At 36.9% G+C, this 19,775-nt stretch overlaps 1 protein-coding gene across 2 annotated transcripts in view; it reads left to right on the top strand.

Moving 5' to 3' along the window:
• Nucleotides 1–19,775, top strand: part of KLHDC1 (kelch domain containing 1) — a 47,031-nt gene that overhangs the window by 23,009 nt on the left and 4,247 nt on the right. For both annotated transcript variants that reach the window (XM_060142886.1, XM_060142885.1), the window contains 7 exons: nucleotides 700–783; nucleotides 4,596–4,679; nucleotides 5,156–5,214; nucleotides 8,382–8,494; nucleotides 10,234–10,306; nucleotides 14,904–14,988; nucleotides 16,683–16,735. In XM_060142886.1, coding sequence (XP_059998869.1) covers nucleotides 700–783; nucleotides 4,596–4,679; nucleotides 5,156–5,214; nucleotides 8,382–8,494; nucleotides 10,234–10,306; nucleotides 14,904–14,988; nucleotides 16,683–16,735 — 551 coding nt within the window. The remainder of the gene's footprint in view (nucleotides 1–699; nucleotides 784–4,595; nucleotides 4,680–5,155; nucleotides 5,215–8,381; nucleotides 8,495–10,233; nucleotides 10,307–14,903; nucleotides 14,989–16,682; nucleotides 16,736–19,775) is intronic.

The following is a 19,775-nucleotide window of genomic DNA, read 5'->3' as shown; positions in this document are numbered from 1 at the left end:
ATAAATTATGTAGTTTATTTGGCTTGTTTGACAAGTCCTGACAAAAATGAATGACATATTCCTGACATATAACATAAAACTGGTACAGAGGTAAGCTAGAATAGTGGTAGAGGATTTCAGCAATGCAGAAGATGCTAAATACAGTCTAACTGCTAAATCTTTGCCTTGCCAATAGTTTCGTCTTCCTAGAAGACAAGAGAGTGAGCATAAGTTTGATGCATAAGAACAAGGTGCTTGGTTAAGTAGAATTGATTGGAATTTTTTGGAAAAAGGAATCATTGTTCCCTAAAGTTTCTAACAGCAATGATTAGGAATTCTGAACCTGTACTTTAGGAAAAGAGATTTCCAAATGTAAATATCATTCTGTTCTCTGCAATTTTAAAAGAGATATTCCTTTGAGAGAAGTGGAAGATTGTCAACAAGCAAAGTTATGACTCATGCAAGCAATACTACGAGAAGGAAAGTTGCCAGGTGATGCTGCTATGGCTTAGGGACCACACTTTGTGAACCACTGGTATATGCATTAGCTTTACGATTGTGGTTACACTGGTGTATGCGTTAGCTTTATGACTATGGTCACACTTAACTCTATTTCTGTAAAAGTGCCTATTATTTCACCAGTAAATATGCAGTGAAACTATAATACTAATCTAAAAATTATAAAAGCTTTTAAAAATATTTTTAAAATCTCTTTTTTAGGAAGAGCAGATATTCTGGGGATGGCATAATGATGTTCACATATTTGACACAAAGACACAGAGTTGGCTTCAACCAGAAATTAAAGTAAGTATTGTAAAAAGTCACCTTTATGTTTGTATACTCATTAATACTTTTAAAATCTATTTCTTTTACTGAGTTATTGGATTTCAGTAATTGAGTTTGTTATCATATACAAAGGGGTTCTCTCATGAGAACTGTTATTAGTACTTTTTTTAATCACATATTTTTCTCCAGGCTAACTAAGGTTTTCTAGAAAAATCTAAAGAGGCGCCGTTATCATTCTTTACCCACACGTGTAATGCCCTGATTTAATGAAGTCTCTTTTAAAAAGTCCTTGTGTAACAAAGTCCATGATTTTAAAAAGCCCATGTTTCATAAACCCTCGAAATCTTAATACTCTTTCATCTGCTAGTGAGCAAACACAAATTCACATTAGTTTACGCCATTAAAAAATTCTCACATAGCTGGGAAGTATATTTTGAAGTGGCTCACACAGTGGAAGAGCTACAGGGACCAGGACCTTAGGAACTGGAGCCAGTTATCCAACACCATCACAATATTTGCATCTCTCTGTTGGCTTCTTCCTGCTTCTCTGTGTGCTAGCTTTATTCTGTCTACTGCAGACTGTCCAGCTCATTTAGAAGGGAATATGGCCCTGGCAACACCAGCAGATCTTTCTATTGGTGCTGTATTCTGTCAATGTTTATATCTTTGTCCTAGAAAAGGACTCTGGCTCTACTTAGGCATGTTCCTACTCTATATGAGTCCCTGCTGCCAAGGGGATGACTGGCCAGGTCTGAGTCTCAGGTCTGTCCCTAGGGGAGCAAGGTATTGTGATTGGTCAGCTCAACAGAACTGTGCAGAATAGAATGCTGAACAGGCAAAACCAAATTTCTGTCCACTAACATGCACATATGACTAAATTTCCTTGCAGTTCAGCTTCTGTAGATGGTAGTGAGGGAGGTTCTGTGCAAAATAGCAGGTGTTACAAGGTTTGACCCTTCTCAGCATCCTCTTTTTCCAAGCAGTGCTTTTCAGTGCTCTTCTGTTCTCTTCTAATTTTGGAACTGATCAACTATCAGTCGATCATATTTGTTGATTGAATTTTCCTGCAGTCAGCATTTTAATGTTAAGATTTATGTATTAATGAAATAAAAGCATCTTATCTCTGTTAAAATAATTTCGTATCAGCAAGCAGGTGGAGAGAAATATTATTGAGACTGGATCTACTGAAACTCATCCTGGATCTCTTTCAGGCCTCTTAACGCTCTGCTCCCTTAGAGAATAAGCAAGAGTCTGGAGCTACTGCAGGCATATTTTTAGAATGTACTCCTGGGGATAAGTGAACTGAGGTAGCTTATAATTAGTTCTTTGGACTTCAGGTCTTTCTGTTGTGACTCCTTCTCTCTCTCCTTACGTTAATCCGTACCCCTTCCCCCCTTCTGCACCAACAGCCTAATGGGCACTGACACTCTTTCAGTTAGTGTTAACAGTATTTTCACTGTGATTTCTCTGATTATTTCTTCAAATAAGTTCTTACATTGTTTATATTATATCTGAAGGTTTTTCTGATGTGGTTGCAACTAGAATTTGTTCCCTTTATTTTTTAGAGACATTCTTAAATTAATTAATTGTTCCTAAATATCTGCAGCAAAAGGAAAGGTAACATGGTAGAGTGTTAGAGTTATTGCTGTTGAAGTTGAAGAAACTGGTTGAAAAGAACTGTGTACTTTTAGATAAGCCATATAATGTCATCTGTTAAATGGAAAGTTGACAGTGTTTTCCTACATGGGACTTATAACCCTATGAGAACAGTAGAATATAATAGTGGTCTTTGGGTTATTTTCAGTATTTCAAATGACCTAATAAGCACTGTGCATTATTTATGCAGTTAGCCACACAGGCTAATGCAAATGCCATTACTTTGTTTTTGTTTGGACTGGTATGAACTCAGTTTATTCAGAAGCTTTGGTTGGATATTAAATGTATTTCATAAATAAAAAAGGAGGAAGTCAATATTTATTTCATAATGAATGTGTATATAGTAGAAGAATTTTTCCAGAATTTCAGATCAGGGATGGGACAATAAAACTTTTGTTTTGTTGGAAGTATTGGGAACTGCAACACAAATGGTTCTTTCTCATTTATGGTTCTCTCTCATTTATTTAAGTGTTATATAGGTAATATCTGAATTATTTCTTACCATTTTGACCTCATAATTATTCAAGTAAAAAATTCTAGGAGGTTATGATATTGGATGTAGTGCTTAAATTTCCTGTGCCCACATTTGGTAGCCAATGAGCTGAAAATGTTGGGTTCTTTCAGAACTTGGAATTAAATACATACACAGAAGTACCCACCATGAACACATGGAAATTATGCAGAAAATTCTTCCTTCAAATCTTATTCATTAATCTACCCATTATACCCTCTCTTTTCCCACCAACCCCAAACTTCTCTGAAGAAAAGTTCTGCTATATTTATTCAAAGTAAAGTATAAAGAAGTATTATCAGTTAATGTGAAGAGTTTTAGTAAGAGCTAAACACTGGCTTAAGCCAAGAATGAAGTTCCTATTGTGGAATTTGAAGCATCAAGAGTTTTGGGGGGGCAGATTGATTTTTTTTTTAAGTCTCTGAGATCATCACACAGTGTACTGCTCACTCATATTAATATTAACTCTGTGTGTGTGTGTCTCTCTGTGTGTGTATGAGTGAGAGAGAGAGAGGGAGAGAAAAGAGAGAGGAAAAGGGAGGAAAAGAGGGGGTGGGATGGGCAAGGGAGAGAAAGAAAATGTTTTTAAATATTTATATATATACATATATATATTTTTTTTTTTCCGGTACGCGGGCCTCTCACTGCTGTGGCCTCTCCCGTTGCGGAGCACAGGCTCCGGACGCGCAGGCTCAGCGGCCATGGCTCACAGGCCCAGCTGCTCCGCGGCATGTGGGGATCTTCCCAGACCGGGGCACGAACCTGTGTCCCCTGCATCGGCAGGCGGACTCTCAACCACTGCGCCACCAGGGAAGCCCTAAATATTTATATTTTAAGCTAAAATTTATATGAAAAATTTTTTCTTTTTTTTATACATTTATTTATTTATTTTGGCTGCGTTGGGTCTTCCTTGCTGTGTGCGGGTTTTCTCTAGTTGGGGCGAGCGGGGGCTACTCTTCGTTGCAGTGCACGGGCTCCTCACTGTGGTCTTCTCATTGCGGTGGCTTCTCTTGTTGCGGAGCACGGGCTCTAGGCACCCGGGCTCAGTAGTTGTGGCGCATGGGCTTAGTTGCTCCATGGCATGTGGGATTTTCCCGGACCAGGGCTTGAACCCATGTCCCCTGCATGGGAAGTCCCTATGTGAAATCTTATTTTGCCAAATAGTGTCAGGCATTTAAGAAAAACACTTTAAAAAGTAAAGATCAGGGACTTCCCTGGTGGTCCAGTGGTTAAGAATCTGCCTTCTAATGAAGGGCACGTGGGTTCACTCCCTGGTTTGCTGTGGGGCAGCTAAGCCCTCACACCACAACTACTGAGCCCGCATGCCTCAACTAGAGAGCCCGCGTGCCACAATAAAAGATACTACATGCTGCAAATAAGACCCAACACAGCCAAAAAAAAAAAAAAATTAATTAAAAAAAATAAATCAGTCAATATTGTAAAAAAAAAGTAAAAATCAGGGTGAATAAATGTAATTCCTTAAGAGTAGTATTTGTCTATAATTATTACTATTGAGAACGAACTTTTGCATTAAGGTTTTGAATTAAGTTACATAGGTAATGGTAACTTAGCAGTCAAGTATTTCTCATACTGAGCATAGGAATGTGACTTCATTATAGATGTTTCAAGCCTTTGCTCTCCATTTTCTGATCTCTGCTTGCAGGGTGGTGTTCCACCGCAGCCACGAGCCGCGCATACGTGTGCAGTTCTCGGAAATAAGGGCTATATCTTTGGCGGACGAGTTTTGGTTAGTGTTTTTTATGAAAATGGTCTTTAATCTTTGATGCTGCTTACAAAAATTGATCCTTTGATTTTGTGGAATAGCTGAACATTCAAATAGTCTAGAGATTAAAATGTCATTCAATAATAACTTTTTAAAATCTTCTATTCCCTAAACGGACCATACATGAGTAATCACAGGTGATTATAAATCATATTTTAATGGGGGAGAATCCTTCACTTCAGTGATTTATCAGAAAAGTTTAATTTCTTATTATCTAAATCTTGTTAGTTTAAACTCATTTTTTCCCTTCCCCCTTTACACATTAATTTGGTAGCTCTATGCTAATTTTATTAATGCTTAGCATTGTTTCCCAATATATAAACTTCTGATGTTAAGTAAAATAGAGTTAATCCATTTTTAATCTGAATTTATTTTAAAACCAAAATTTTAGCCCATGAAATATGTAAAACACTGACCAATTTCATACACTTTTATTTTAGCAAACTAGGATGAATGATTTGCACTATCTAAACTTAGATACCTGGACCTGGTCTGGAAGGTAAGTTCAAAATTTAAGTATGTTTTAATCTGTAGGCATTTTTGTGTGTGGGGTGTGTGTGTGTGTGTGTGTGTCTGCCTGCACAGACGTGTGCACACATGCATGGTATAACCCAAACTTGGATCTGTAAAACTGAACTGATATTTTCTTCCCCTTCAGATTTTTTGCTTAAGCAAGGAATATATAGATTTCAATATAGAGTTCGTTCTTTAACTAGACTATATAAAACATGAGAACACTAGCAGTTGAAAATTGATTATGTAAAAGTACTGGTTTTATACTACATATTCTTGAGGACTGGTCAGTAGAACAAATGAAGTTTTAATCGGGTCATCACAGGTCAACAGATAACCAAGTGAGTCAAATTCTGATTTTATTGCTCATAATATATATTTAGCAATAGAATAAATATATTTAGCTATCAATTCAGCTGTTCATGTAATGATTTGGAATCAGACCTATATATTATGCCAAAGTATAAATACTATTAGAAATAAAACCTCAAAAGTGCTAGAAGAAAATATAGCAGATTATCTTTAAAATCTTGGCATGGAAAAAGCTTTTATAAAGATGATATAAACCCAAAATTCATAAATTAAAAGACTGATTGATAAGACCATTTAAGAATTAAATATTTCTGTGTAGAAATATATACCACAAAAAGTTAAAAAGCAAATTGGAAAATGCAAACAAAAAACAAACTAGAAGTAATATTTACTGTATTTCTAACCAAAAGGGCTAAGATTCATAAGAACTCAGAAAATCAGTAAGAAAAAGACAAACAGGCCAATAAAAGTGAACAAAGAACATGAAATGAGCAACTCATAGAAGAAATACAAATATGCAGAAATTATTTTTAAAAGATGTCCAACTTCATAAATTATTAAAGAAATTGAAATAAAAATAATAGTTTTCACTTACCGGATAAAAATAATTACAAATGATTGGTTTTTGCTAGGTTGTAACACAATTAGTGGGAGTTAAATTGGTATAATTTTCTGGAAGGTAGTCTGGTAATATGTTTAAAATATAAAATGGAATTTCTACTTTGATCCAGAATTTCTCCTAAGACAAAAATTGGACAAGTGTTTATATGTGTGTGCATATATGTATGTGTGTGTGCACACACAACAAAGATGTTTATTGCAACATTATTTATAAAAGCAAAAACATGACATCAACCCTCATGTCCGTAAGTGGGGGTTGTTTAAATCATGGTGCATTTGCCCAATGAGCTGCCGTACTTCCATTACCAAAGGACAATATGCTTCATGGAAATATTCTGAAATATATTAGTTGAATGAAAAAAATTGAACAGAGTATATGATCTTATTTGTATATTTTTAATAAATGTCTTTATATGTGCATTAAAGTTAGGAAAGATATATACCAAATTATTAATGTTTCTTATTGCTGGAGGACAGGAATATAGGAGAACTGTCCCTTTTAAAAACTATTTTTGTGGTTGTTGAATGTGTTGTAACCCAAATGTTTTTTATAGTTAACAAAAACAGTAAAAATATTTCCATTTTGGGGCTTCCCTGGTGGCGCAGTGGTTGAGAGTCCGCCTGCCGACGCAGGGGACATGGGTTCGTGCCCCGGTCCGGGAGGATCCCACGTGCCGCGGAGCGGCTGGGCCCGTGAGCCATGGCCGCTGAGCCTGCGCCTCCGGAGCCTGTGCTCCGCAACGGGAGAGGCCACAGCGGTGAGAGGCCCGCGTACAGCAAAAAAAAAAAAAAAAAAAAAAAAAAAAAAAAAAAAAAAATATTTCCATTTTGGAAAAAATAAATTACATCTTCTACCAACGGCCCATGTTATTCTGGAGCATTCCGGAATGTTGGAGAATGGTGTGACCTCACCTCCTAAATTAGTTAAAGTTTTGTGCTTATGGTTTTGTTTTGTTTTGTTTGGCTGCACCACGTGGCATGTGGGATCTTAGTTCCCCGACCAGGGATCAAACCCATGCCCACTGCAGTGGAAGCATGGAGTCTTAACCACTAGATGGCCAGAGAAGTCCCTGTGCTTATGTTTTTATTTCTGTTTTTATTTTAAGAATATGACAGTATTTGTTTGAAATCTTTAGAGGTTTATCCCGGATCTGGAGTGGCTTGCATACTTTTATTGTGAAGTTAGAGTAGCATTTTCGGGAAATTCTACAATAAATAGACCAAAGTAAACAGCAACAGCAACAACAAAATCCCATAATATCCTTAAGGAAGTCAGCTGAAAATACAAAATTAAATGTGAAACAACAGTAAAAAATGACAGACATGAAAATATTTCTGTTAAAAACCTGAGGAAGTCTTACTGATTAACTAACAGTGAAGCCAAATCCAGCCTCTGAACACTGACACAAAATTAAATCTCGGAGACAGAGTTTTGGGTGAAGTAATAAAGAATAGCTTTATTGCTTTGCTAGGCAAAGGGAGCCACAGCAAGCTAATGCCCTCAGAACTGTGTGTCCCAACCAGGGGGAGCCTGTGAGGAGTCTTATAGTCCAGGGGCGGGGTTGCTGATAAGGATCAGGGTACGTGCAGGGCCCACATTCCTTCAATCCAGAGGTCATCTGGCGTCAGGTGGTGATGGGCAAACTGTGACCTTCTCTGGAATGAAACATGATTCATCATGCAGTTAACATCTTGCATTTGGTGGAGGTTTCAGTTCAGCAGAAGAGCTCAAAGATATTATGTGTATCCCTTGAGGCAGAACCAGGACCCTGCCCAAAGGCTGCATTACTGTTTCTTGACTGCTCCTCCCTTGTGTCTGCATCCTCTCCCTTCCCTGATTAGCAGCTGTTTGAACCTACCCTTTGGAACTCAGGGAAGGGGACACGGAAAGGCTCTTGTGCCCAGGAGCCCCACCGGGTCCACCTTGGTTTCAATAGGAATGATGCTCAGTATGCGTTGTGAATAACTAGGAATTGACTTTTTAATTTTCAGGCTTCTGTGTTCTGGCCAAGTGGGATAGACATTAAATGGAAAGAAATTGTGTAAATTCTTCAAGAATTTAAGAATGTTTTAAAAATATTCTTGTAGGTAGGATTAGTAGAATCAAAATTTTTTATACTAGGGAGGGCAGTTTTTTCTTTTGAGATCTGAGATGATCAGAAAAATTTTGTTTTGACTAGCACAGTACTTAGATTCTTCTATTTTTTTCCCTCACCACAGGATTCCAATTAATGGAGAAAACCCCAAACATCGGTCATGGCATACTTTAACACCAATAGCTGATGATACGCTTTTCCTATTTGGTGGACTAAGTGCAGACAATATTCCATTAAGTAAGTTGATTAAAGTTTAACCTACAGTTAAAATTTTATTCTTTTTTTTAACCTGATTGTATTTGATACTTAAGGTATTTTTACTTTTCTGATTTTCTGGTTTACCTTTATCCCCAACTATGTGGTTGCATCATGAATGAGAAGTAGAAGGCCCCTTTCCTTCCGTACCCTTGCTTGTCTAAGTTCTCCTGTTTCCTAGTGTAGGGAAAGGAAAAGTGGTTGAACCTAGAGGAATTAAAGACCCTTTCAACTGTAGTATTTCTGATTTTGTGTCTTCCTAATTTTTGATCCAGATGCTTATATTATAGGCTAGAATGGGGATTAGAAGAGGAACGTTTCCCAGGAAGCTCTAGAAATACAAGGTGGGAAGGCCAGTTGCTTCTCTTTTTGTTCCAGAACTATAAAGGAAAGTGCTTAGCTAGAGTTTTTAAACTCCTGTTACTGCTCATCCCAATGGCTGTGATTTTTGTAATACAGTTTTTCTTTCACTAGTATAATTGTGGCACCAAGAAAGACAAGTGACCAACAATATCCACTTAGTTTGACAAGTGTCTTGTAATTTAACACAGAAGTTTTCTATGGCTAGAGACATTTTTCTTAAGAAACTTTATATACCATTAAAACCATTTATATAATTTTATATAGGATCGAAAAACAACTATTTGTTTTTCAACAAAAATTTATTGAGCATCAACTGTGTATCTGGCAGTCTTCTGGCCAAGAAATGCCAGATGCTGGCTGGAGGAACAGCAGTTCCTCTAGGGGATGTTAGTTACTGTAGATTATTATACTTCTCTAATTTGTGGGGTATTTAATTAAAAAGGATTTGGAATCTAATTTAAAAACTAACATCGGGCTTCCATGGTGGCGCAGTGGTTGAGAGTCTGCCTACCAATGCGGGGGACACGGGTTCGTGCCCCGGTCCAGGAAGATCCCACATGCCGCCGAGCAGCTGGGCCCGTGAGCCATGGCCGCTGAGCCTGAGCGTCCGGAGCCTGTGCTCCGCAATGGGAGAGGCCACAGCAGTGAGAGGCCCGCGTGCCGCAAGCAAGAAAAAAACAAACAACTAACATCTATACATCTTAAATATATACAGTATTGTATGTCAATTATATCTCAATAAAACTGGAAGAAAAAAATCCTAAAATCTATCCATTTCACTAAGAGTTGTTTAATATCGTATCTTCATGAGCTCTACTGATTCAAATTCCTATTTGCTTTTTTTCATCATTGAACTATGGAGAATTAAATGTCCTAACTCCTAGTCTAGTCAGTTTCCTCCCTCAAAGATTCAGCTGAAGAAATGGTCATATGGGTATCAGATGATACTGAGAAATTACTTTTAGTTTTGTTGACTGTGACGGTGGCATTGTGGTTAAGTGATAATAACATGGTGGCTGTGTAAAAAATGTCCAATTTTTTTTAGTGTTGCTCACTGAAATATGTTTGGAGAAAATGATAAGAGCTAGGATTTGTTTTAGAAGAATTCAGCAACAAGAATAACAAAAAGAGATAAATGGAGCACATATGGTAAAATCTTAGTAGTTGTTGAATCTGGGTTATGTGAAGGTTCGTTGTCATGTTCACTTGACTTTCGTACATGTTTGAGAATTTTTATGATAAAATATGCACATGCACAAAAAATAGTCATATAAATGTAGCATGATAAATTTGGGGAAAAAATTAAAATTTTATCCCAAACACCTAATCTTAATTTCTGAACTGTCATAATATTGCAGGTGATGGTTGGATTCATAATGTCTTAACAAATTGTTGGAAACAGCTTACACATTTACCTAAAACAAAACCCAGGTAAGTCTAGAAGTTGACAAATAAGTAAAATAGTTAAGAATTTTAAAGTATTAAATGTAGCACTGAATTTATAGTGTTTGCCGTTAAAACCAGAAACCATCAGGAAGGATATCTTTCAAATAAGCGTGATGTTACCCAAATAATTTAACTATAATTCTAATTATATCTGATTGTAGAAAGGAACTATTCAGTTTCTATCCGTATTTGTATATTTGAAAATTTTATTCTTTTAGGTAAATGTATAATCTTGCCTGATAAATGTGAAAAGGCTAAGAAATTGAAAGTATGATATAATGTTAATATTTTTAATAAGTAGACAAGAATGGGGTTGGCTTTAGTAGTAGTTATTTGGGTTTGGAAGAGATTTAGAGCAATTTAATGAGGAAATTTCTTTCATGTTGATCAAGTAGATGACAGATTATTATTTTTCTTTATTAACTGTACGATGTATTCATTAATGTAAATTTCTTAAAAAAGGAAACAGTTGTTTGTGGTATATTATAGAGTAAAAAACTGTAGAAAATATACTATTATTAGACTGCAAAGAAAATCACATTCATACTGTATTTTTTTCTTATTTGATTGAATAGTATGATATATATTCATAGGAGATTCAAATTCAGTACCTTATAATCATTATGGTTAGTAATTTAATTTTTTTTCATGCCATGTATTTCAGAATATTTTTTACTATAGATTATTTATATTAATGTGAAGTTAGTCAATGATATATTAATGCATAAGGCGATATGCATTTCAGACATTTAATAACAAGTAACTTACTTGAGAAAAAGGCCTGAAAATATTTATATGTAAATATATATACATATATCATTGTGTATATCTATATTAATATGCACAATACATTTAGAGTTTATCATAACTATATGTGTATCATAACTACATTCTTATATTTTCATGTATAAAAATTCAGTGGAATGTATTATTTTAGCAATTCTGGATCTTTTGAAATATATTGTTTAAAGAGTTTTATATTAAATTCAGGAGCCCAGTGTTCTAGTCCTTGCTCAGCTACCACTTAGCTGTTTGGCTTTGGGAAAGTCACTTAAAGAAACTGAGCATCAATTTCTTCATTGTGAAATGAGGGAGTTGGACTAGATGAGCTCTTAGTTCTCTTCCAGTTGTTTGATTGTGTGAATGAATTAATTATAGACCAAAGTGGTGGTAAGAATATGTTTAATTTTCAATTGCTCCTATTTTATATTTCAATCCTTAATGCGTAATCAGAGCCATAGAACTATTATCAGTAATATATAGTTAGAACTGAGCTATGTAAAGCGATTTCTTTGAATTCAGCTAATGTGTCATGTAAATCATATGCTTTATTAGAATGTTTAGAGCCATAGAACTATTATCAGTAATATATAGTTAGAACTGAGCTATGTAAAGAGATTTCTTTGAATTCAGCTAATGTGTCATGTAAATCATATGCTTTATTAGAATGTTTAGGTAATAAGTTTAGAGCAGCTGTGAGAGGACATAAGCTGTCTGTAAAAAAGAACATCAGGTTGCAAGCTAGATGTCACCAAAATCAAGGCAGGAAAGGCTTTCCAGTGTTCCTCGATGATGGAAGTCCAGGCCAGAGTTTTCCTAAGGCAGGTAAGACAGAGGCAGATCTATCTTCAGGTATGAGGTGAGGAGGAGAACAGGTGAGATACAGTTTAGTGTAAGGAGAACATATATATGTGTATATATACTAATTTTTTATGAAAGTAAGAATTTACTTAACATTTAAATGTATATTGTGAAAACTTTTCCAAGTTATAATTTGAAATGTAAGCTGCCCAATTCTCCTCTTGTAATTCTGTGGAAAGTTTCTTAACTTTGGTACTATTGACATTTTGGACCAAATTATTCTTTGCTGTTAGGGGTATCCTGTGCATGTGTAGAAGCATCTCTGGCCTTTACCCAGTAGATGCCTGTAGTACTGCGCCCACTCCCCCCACCCTCCCCCAACACACACCTGGAATTGTGACAATCAGAAATATCTCCAGATATTGTCAAATGTCCCCCTGGGGGCAAAATCATCCCAGGTTGAGAACCACCGTCCTACAGTGTAACACCCTCTTCTCCAGGTGTCATCTTAGATAAAACTGTGCTTGGGTGAATAGCCATCTATGTAGCCATATCTGATCGCCTATATAGGTGGCTATCAGCAAGGTCCCTTTTTTGTGTGTCTGTAAAAATGTCCCATAGGTGTTGATATATAGAGCCTTAGGCATTGTTGGATTCATGAGTATTTCCAAGGTTACACATGGCTTTCTGTCCTGGAAATTAAGCTATTCCTTCCTATGAGGGAATTTGTCATACTCGATCTCCTTCCCTCAGTCCCTCCTCCAATCCCCATCCCCAACCCCACAGCATAATCTGAGTGTTGCTAAAGATCTGTGTCAATTTATGTTCTAACATACAAGTTGGAGAATTGGGCAGAGTATTTCACAAACAAAATTTCTAATGACTCAGTCCTATTCTGGGTCCCAAGTGCATTTGTCCTTGAATGTGTCATGATTGTTTGAGAAAACTATTTAAACAAATTGTGCATAAGCCAATTGTTTGCATTTGTGGAAATTAAAAGGATAAATGTACTAAAAATAAGTTATGTGGTAATAAAAGACATGATAATATGTAATTGTTTGGGGCATCCGATGCTTCAGCAATTTGGTCTATTAAGAAAAGTGGGGGCTTCCCTGGTGGCGCAGTGGTTGAGAGTCCGCCTGCCGATGCAGGGGACACGGGTTCGTGCGCCGGTCCGGGAAGATCCCACATGCCACGGAGTGGCTGGGCCCGTGAGCCATGGCCGCTGGGCCTGCGCGTCCGGAGCCTGTGCTCCGCAACGGGAGAGGCCACAACAGTGAGAGGCCCGCGTACCAAAAAAAAAAAGAAAGAAAGAAAGAAAAGTGGGACTTCCCTGGTGGTCCAATGGTTAAGACTCCACACTCCCAATGCAGGGGGCACGGGTTTGGGGAACTAAGATCCCACATGCTGCACAGTGCGGCCAAAAAAAAAAAAAAAGTAGTCAAGTACTCTCAGAGGTAAAGCGATGATTCTGTAAAACTTATCATTTATTTTCTAAAATTGAGAAATTTATGTGTACTTTTTTCTCAGTCAGACCCACAGAAACATTAAATTTTATAAAACTGTAACATTAGTTTTGGTAAATAATGTGAAATTAGAGATGGATATGAGCTATCAGACCATTTCCAAAACAGCATTAGATGCTCTGCTTCTTTATGAAATAATTTGTTTATTTAATCACTGAGTAAATTATGCTAGTATTTTGTGTTTGCTTTTGTTAATTAGAAGTTTTTGAGCACCTGCTGGATGCAGAACACCCTATTAAGCATTTTTAAGAATACAAAATTAGATTACCCAAATTCCAGTGGTGTGCTGGTAAACAGTTAACAACCGCTCTCCAGGAAAAACAAAACCAAAAAAAAGAAAAGCCCTAGTTTGTAGCATTTGCTGATTTGCACCATGACCAATGTGATATCACTGAACATGGAGTCGATAGGCACAGTCAGCTTTACACCACTGGGGCCATTTTTGACCTTAAGGACCTTATATATAGTCTTCGTAGGGAGTTAGGAGACAAATTACATCAAACAATTAAAGTAGTATATAGAGCAATTTGTCTTCAAATGTGAGTTAGGAGATTATAAAATAAGCACATAAATGTTGAAAGGTGCTGAACAGAGAGGGTAACAGAACCAATCTGGGTGGTATTTGGAACACTTCCTGGAGATTTTGAGCCTGTTTTTAAGGCTCTGAGAGAAAGACTTCTCATTTTAAGCCCAAGAAGCAGGGTGAACTAACAAAAGCCTAGAAAGTGGTACAAGCTTTTCTCTTAGGGAATAAATGGACTTGGCTGAAATAGAGGGTTCATTTGGGGAAAGGCAAGAATTAAAATTTATGGGAAAAAAATAGCTATTGATCATAAATTTTTGGCTGAGAAAAGTGGCAGAGATGCTTCCTGATCAGGAAATGTCCATGGTTAAAAACAATAAATATTTGAAAAATATTATTTATCAGCTATAAGTAGCTGGAAGAGATTAGAGACAGAGAAATAAGGAACGTGTGTGGTATTCTGTACCCAGGGTGATAAGTAGTGTGACAATATTAATGTAAAGAGAATGACCAATTGGATTTGTCTGGTGGTGGAGACCAGAGAACAGGGAAGGAAGTCAAAATGATGAGAACAGCACCATGGCAGATAGCAATAAGAAAACCGTTTCTGCAATAGGCTGATCAGTTCTTTTTAAAATTGTTTTATATCATGATAATATCTGTGAGATAAAGAGGTTAGAAAAAGGTCAGAGGATATAATAAGAAAGAGTTATAGGGAAGCCTCTCTTTCATTGAAACAATGTGATTTAATGAACCCTAGAATCTAATTCTCTAATAATTCTAGAGAAATCTTTAAAATCTAACCCCTTTGAGGTTATGACAAAGGCTCAAGTTCAGTCATACCCCTTTTGAAATAGATTAAATTTTAGAGTGTGCAATTTAAAATTGGTTTATATGTAATGTACAGTTTCTTCCTTGATAGTACTTCACTGTTTATAATTTTCAATCATAGGTTATGGCACACAGCCTGTTTGGGAAAAGAAAATGAAATAATGGTATTTGGTGGGAGCAAAGATGATTTACTTTCCTTGGATACAGTAAGAAAATTTCAATTCTAAATATTTCCTCTGAGTAATTGTGTTATTCAAACTAAATGGCTGTTCAAAAAGATTGTTGATACTCCCACATTGAAAAATATGGAAGGGCATGAAATGTTACACTGTTGTACGATTAATCTTCAGAATGAGTGGCTTTTGTGAAGCATTGCAGGATATTTGGGGTTTACAAATCAAAATAGGTCTATTAACTTCATTAGTCAAATTATTAAGAAGAGCTTCTAAAGGATGAATCTTCATTTCTCTTTGACCCTCCCCGTAGTCCCGAGTGTTGATAATTTTATTGAATTAAAGTATTTGTACACAATATTTGGTGCATATAAAGAATATATATAAAGTATATGTAAACTACTAAGTATAATAATAAGTACTTGTGAAATTTGCTACCTAACTTTATAATTAGAACATTATCAAGGCTAGCTTCTCCCTTCAAGAGGAAACTACTATAGAATGTTTAAAGTGTTTTTTTTTTTTATTTTATGTGCCTTTTGCCACTGCTTCACCCCTGTTTTACATTTGAGTTTAAAGCATTCTCATTTTAAAATCTGATAAAACTAAAGTGAAAGGAATAAACGAGTAGCATTTGGGAAGTATTGTTCTTCCACTCCTTGCACCTTGGGAAATTCAGAGAGATGGCCACACTTACATTCTGTACATGATGGGCCAGGAGCTCAGGATTGATCGCTCTGGTTTGCGTAGGACACTTGGGAATGGCAGGCGCTGAGCCGTCAGGGATGGGTTGCAACGAGACAGAGCCCACCAGAGGGCCCCAGTGCCCTTTCACCTCTTCAGGCGTAGTTATCTCCAGAGTTGTTCCTATGGAGTGGTGAACCCTGAGATAAGGTGGCCTTTCTCCAGGGAATTTGGTTTATTTTGAGGTTCTGAGGCCTCCAACTTAAATGTTATGTGTAGTGAAAGTTTTAGAACTTTCTTTGGCCGAGAATTCAGTGCTTCAATAAAAGATTAAAACCACAACTTTACTTAAAAAGCAACTTTTGTGGTTTGTCTTCTTTTTCTTGGCACTAGAAATCTTTATTTAGGATACAAAGTTTATCATTAAAATATGAATTCTGATTAAAATCATGATCATAAATTATGAAATTCTAAAGACCTATTTGAAAGTATTTAGTATACTTTAGTATAAATTCTAAAGACCTATTAGAAAAATTTTCTGCTGACTCCTCCACATTAACTTTTAGATGAGAGAGTCATTATTCCAAAAAATCTTCTGGATCTGTGATTTTCAAATTAGGAATTCCCAGAGAATCTTTCACCTGGAAAAGGGGGACAGAATGAAGAGATTTTAAAATGAGTCATTTGGAAGAAAAAAGTTCTGCTTAAAAACCAAAAAACTTGAAAACCACTACTGTTCTCATTTTGAAACAACTGTCTTAAAGGGAAAACATGTTTCTGATTTTAAAATTTTCATTTATATAGGCTGTGGTTAGGTAGACGTTTGGTCACTGAAAAAATGGTAACCACGTATCTAAAGTTTGTATAGCTAGCAGGTATGTGTACATTTGTGTGTGTGTGTGTGTGTATGTGTGTGTGAATAGTTAGAGATTTATTTGCTGCTTTACATAATTTCTTTTACATTTATACAATAAAAATATCCAATTATTAATGTATTTTATTTTTATCAAAAGTCTTGATAACTCCTTTTTTGTGTTGATTAGGGTCATTGTAATGATTTATTGATCTTTCAAACACAGCCTTATTCACTACTCAGGTAAGAAAATTCATTACTTTAAAACATATATGTTATTAATGTATGATAATTTCTTTCTTCTTCCTTTTTGGGAAACGTTATAATATTTTTCAGGTAGATTATTACTTGAATTTATATTTACATCTTCCTAAGAGTATAATAAAATTTGTAATGATGAACCATATACCAATGTGATTTTTAAAAATTAAAATATAGAGTATAGTCACATTTTTGTTTTGTTTGTAAAACTGAATTTAGTTCATGTAGGAATGTTAAACATACTGTATTTCCTTGATTCTAGGCCTGACTTTTTTCATATTTTAACTTTTCTGAAATCAGAGTGTGTCTAGTAATAGACACACATATATATGAATTTAGTTTAGTAGAATTTCTTTTTTTAACCCCAAAGTTGTTATTAAATTGGTGGTATGACTTACAGTGTATCAGCTGATATGCTTTTAATTTAAAAGGAATATATACAAAGTTTAGTGGGTGGATTGTGGAGCAAGCCCCTATTTCTGCCTGTGAGAGTCAGGAGGAGGGATTTGAGTGAAGAAGTTGTCTAGTGAACACGTGTGGGTATTTTATGCAGCAGGGATAACAGGGGTGAAGGCATGGGACAGAGGGAGGGAGGGGAAGAGAGAGAGAGAGGAGCTCACATGCTCTGTGTCAAGGAGTGTGCTATAACTTCTAGACGTTCCACAGCTTAAACCACTTGAAAACCATAGCTCAAACTGGACATTCCTGAAGTCTTTCTTAGCCACTCCTTCTGTAACTGCTGTGGTTTCCAAACTTGTCTGGACATCAGAATCTCATGGGGAACTTCAAGAAATATTGATGCCTGTGTTCCAGCCCCACAGATTGTGATTTGACTGGTCTGGGGTACGGTCTGTACTTTGGGATTTTTGAAAGTACCGAAGGTAATTCCATTTTGCAAAGTTTAGAAATAACTGGTGGAATGATTTATCCTGCTTTGTATTGTTACTTAACTTTTGTTGTGAACATAACCACTTTCCTTAAGTAGCTTACAAGTTCTTTATATGCAGGGATCAATAAATATAATATTTGGGTGCCTAGTATGGGAAGGCACTGTGCTGTGAAATGAAAAGCCATGACCTTTCCCTGAAATTGCTAAGAATATAGAAGGCAGGCTTTCAAACAACTATCATAGAAAAATAAAATTGCTTTAAGAAGAACATGTACAAAGTTCATAAGAATACTGGAGAAGAAGGCCCTTGGTTAAGATAGCAAAGGTTAGGGAAGTCTTTGCAGAGGAAGAAGAGTCTGAGACAAGAATTTACTGTGAACAAGCAGTGCAAACGTGTTAGTGCAAGATATATATATCTTGCACTAACATGCTTATATATATATATAGATAGATAGATAGATATAGATATATATAGGCATGGTGTGTTCTGGAAACTGAATTCTTGAGTATTCCTGGGACATAAGTATGAGGTGAGGAATTGTAAGAAATGAGGCTGGATAAGAAATCAGGAACTGTATGTCATCTAGCACCTGTGTCTCTCATGCACAAGAGTTTACATTATCTTGTAGGAGGTCAGGAAGCCTTGAAAAATTTGGAGCAGAGGAATAAGATGATCATATTATAAGTTATAAAATTTCTTTGGCAACAGCGTAGATGAGAAATTGGAGGGATAAGTGACTGCGTTAGGAAAGTTAGTAGAGACTGTTGCATTGATCAGGAACAAAGTGAGGGTCTGATTTAGAAAGTGGCAGTGGGGCTGGAGAAGGGAGGGAGGTAGAGATATTTAGCAGGCTGAATGGACTTGGTAGTTGAATGGATGCTAAGTGAAAGAAGAGGGAAGAATTAGTGATAGAGTATGGAGGAGGCATTGGGTTTGCAGGTGGGATGGGGTAGAAATGATGAACTCGGTTTTGGGCATATTGAGCTTGAAGTGCTTATGGGACTTGCAACAGAGCATTCCATTAAATAGTTACTAACTGAATAAATGGAGCAAGGTCCAGGCTAGACATAAAGATTTAAGAATCACTGGAGTGTGAATGGGTATGGGTTAGCTCTACCCAGGAAGAGTTTTGAGAGTAAGGGTGAAGCCAACGGCTGAGCATTAAGAACTCATAACATTTGAAGAGAAGGTAGAGGACAAGGAGGCACAGGAGAGTGACCAGAGTTAGAGGTGAAGCAGGAGATAACGGGAGCACAAAAACTGAGCGAGGAGAGAACTGGAGATGGAGCATCTGCTTACTGTCAGGAGGTCGCGGAACATCTGGATTGACAAGTGCCGTGGAGTTTGGCAACACTAAGAGGTTGGTAAGGTAAAGGGGGAAGCCAGGATGACTTCTGGGGACGAGCACCACGACCCGGGAAGGAGTGAGCATATTTGTTTCTGTGCTCAGGGAAGCAGCCATCGGGGACTAAGTTGTTGGAAACAGATTAAAGAATGGAGTAGGCTCTTGAGGAGGTCGATTTTAGCAAACAGGTAACAGAATTATCCCTTGACTGGAGGAAGGGATAATAATAATGGCGAAAGAAGGAAGTATAGCTATGAAAATAGATGAATTTCTTGGTTGGGGGCAGGGCACTGAGAAGGTTTTGGCTGATGGTGAGGTCGTCTGAGGAGGAGGAGAGGTAAGGATGTGAACTTAAGGAGGGCGATGAAGACGTGACATAGCTGCTGAGGTGACTGGGGGCGGAATGCTGCCAAGGGATGTGTAACATCGTAGTGCCGAGCACTCAGGAGGGCTCAGCGGAGATGGAACAAAATCGATATGCAGTGGGCCACGTCTGCAGAAATGTGGTTTTCTCCAGCCGCACTAAGAAGCCAGGTTGCAAGCGCAGAAAGGAGATGGTTGAGTTTATCCGTGGTTGAAGTTTAGCCAGGATGGCATAACAGAGGGACAGTGGAGAAGGAGATGAAAATTGCTGGCAGGAGATTGAAGTGCATGTGGACGGGAACGTGCACATGGATGCACTATGAAGTGCATGTGGACAGGCCGGATAGGAAAGAAAGTCACAGCCGGAGGGGTCTTATTATTTGGAGAACCGGGAAGAGTCAAAGGAGTAAAGGGGTGTAAGAGT

The sequence above is a fragment of the Lagenorhynchus albirostris genome, chromosome 1 (assembly GCF_949774975.1).
Source record: "Lagenorhynchus albirostris chromosome 1, mLagAlb1.1, whole genome shotgun sequence".
NCBI lineage: Eukaryota > Metazoa > Chordata > Mammalia > Artiodactyla > Delphinidae > Lagenorhynchus > Lagenorhynchus albirostris.
This window is presented reverse-complemented; position numbering and strand designations above follow the sequence as displayed.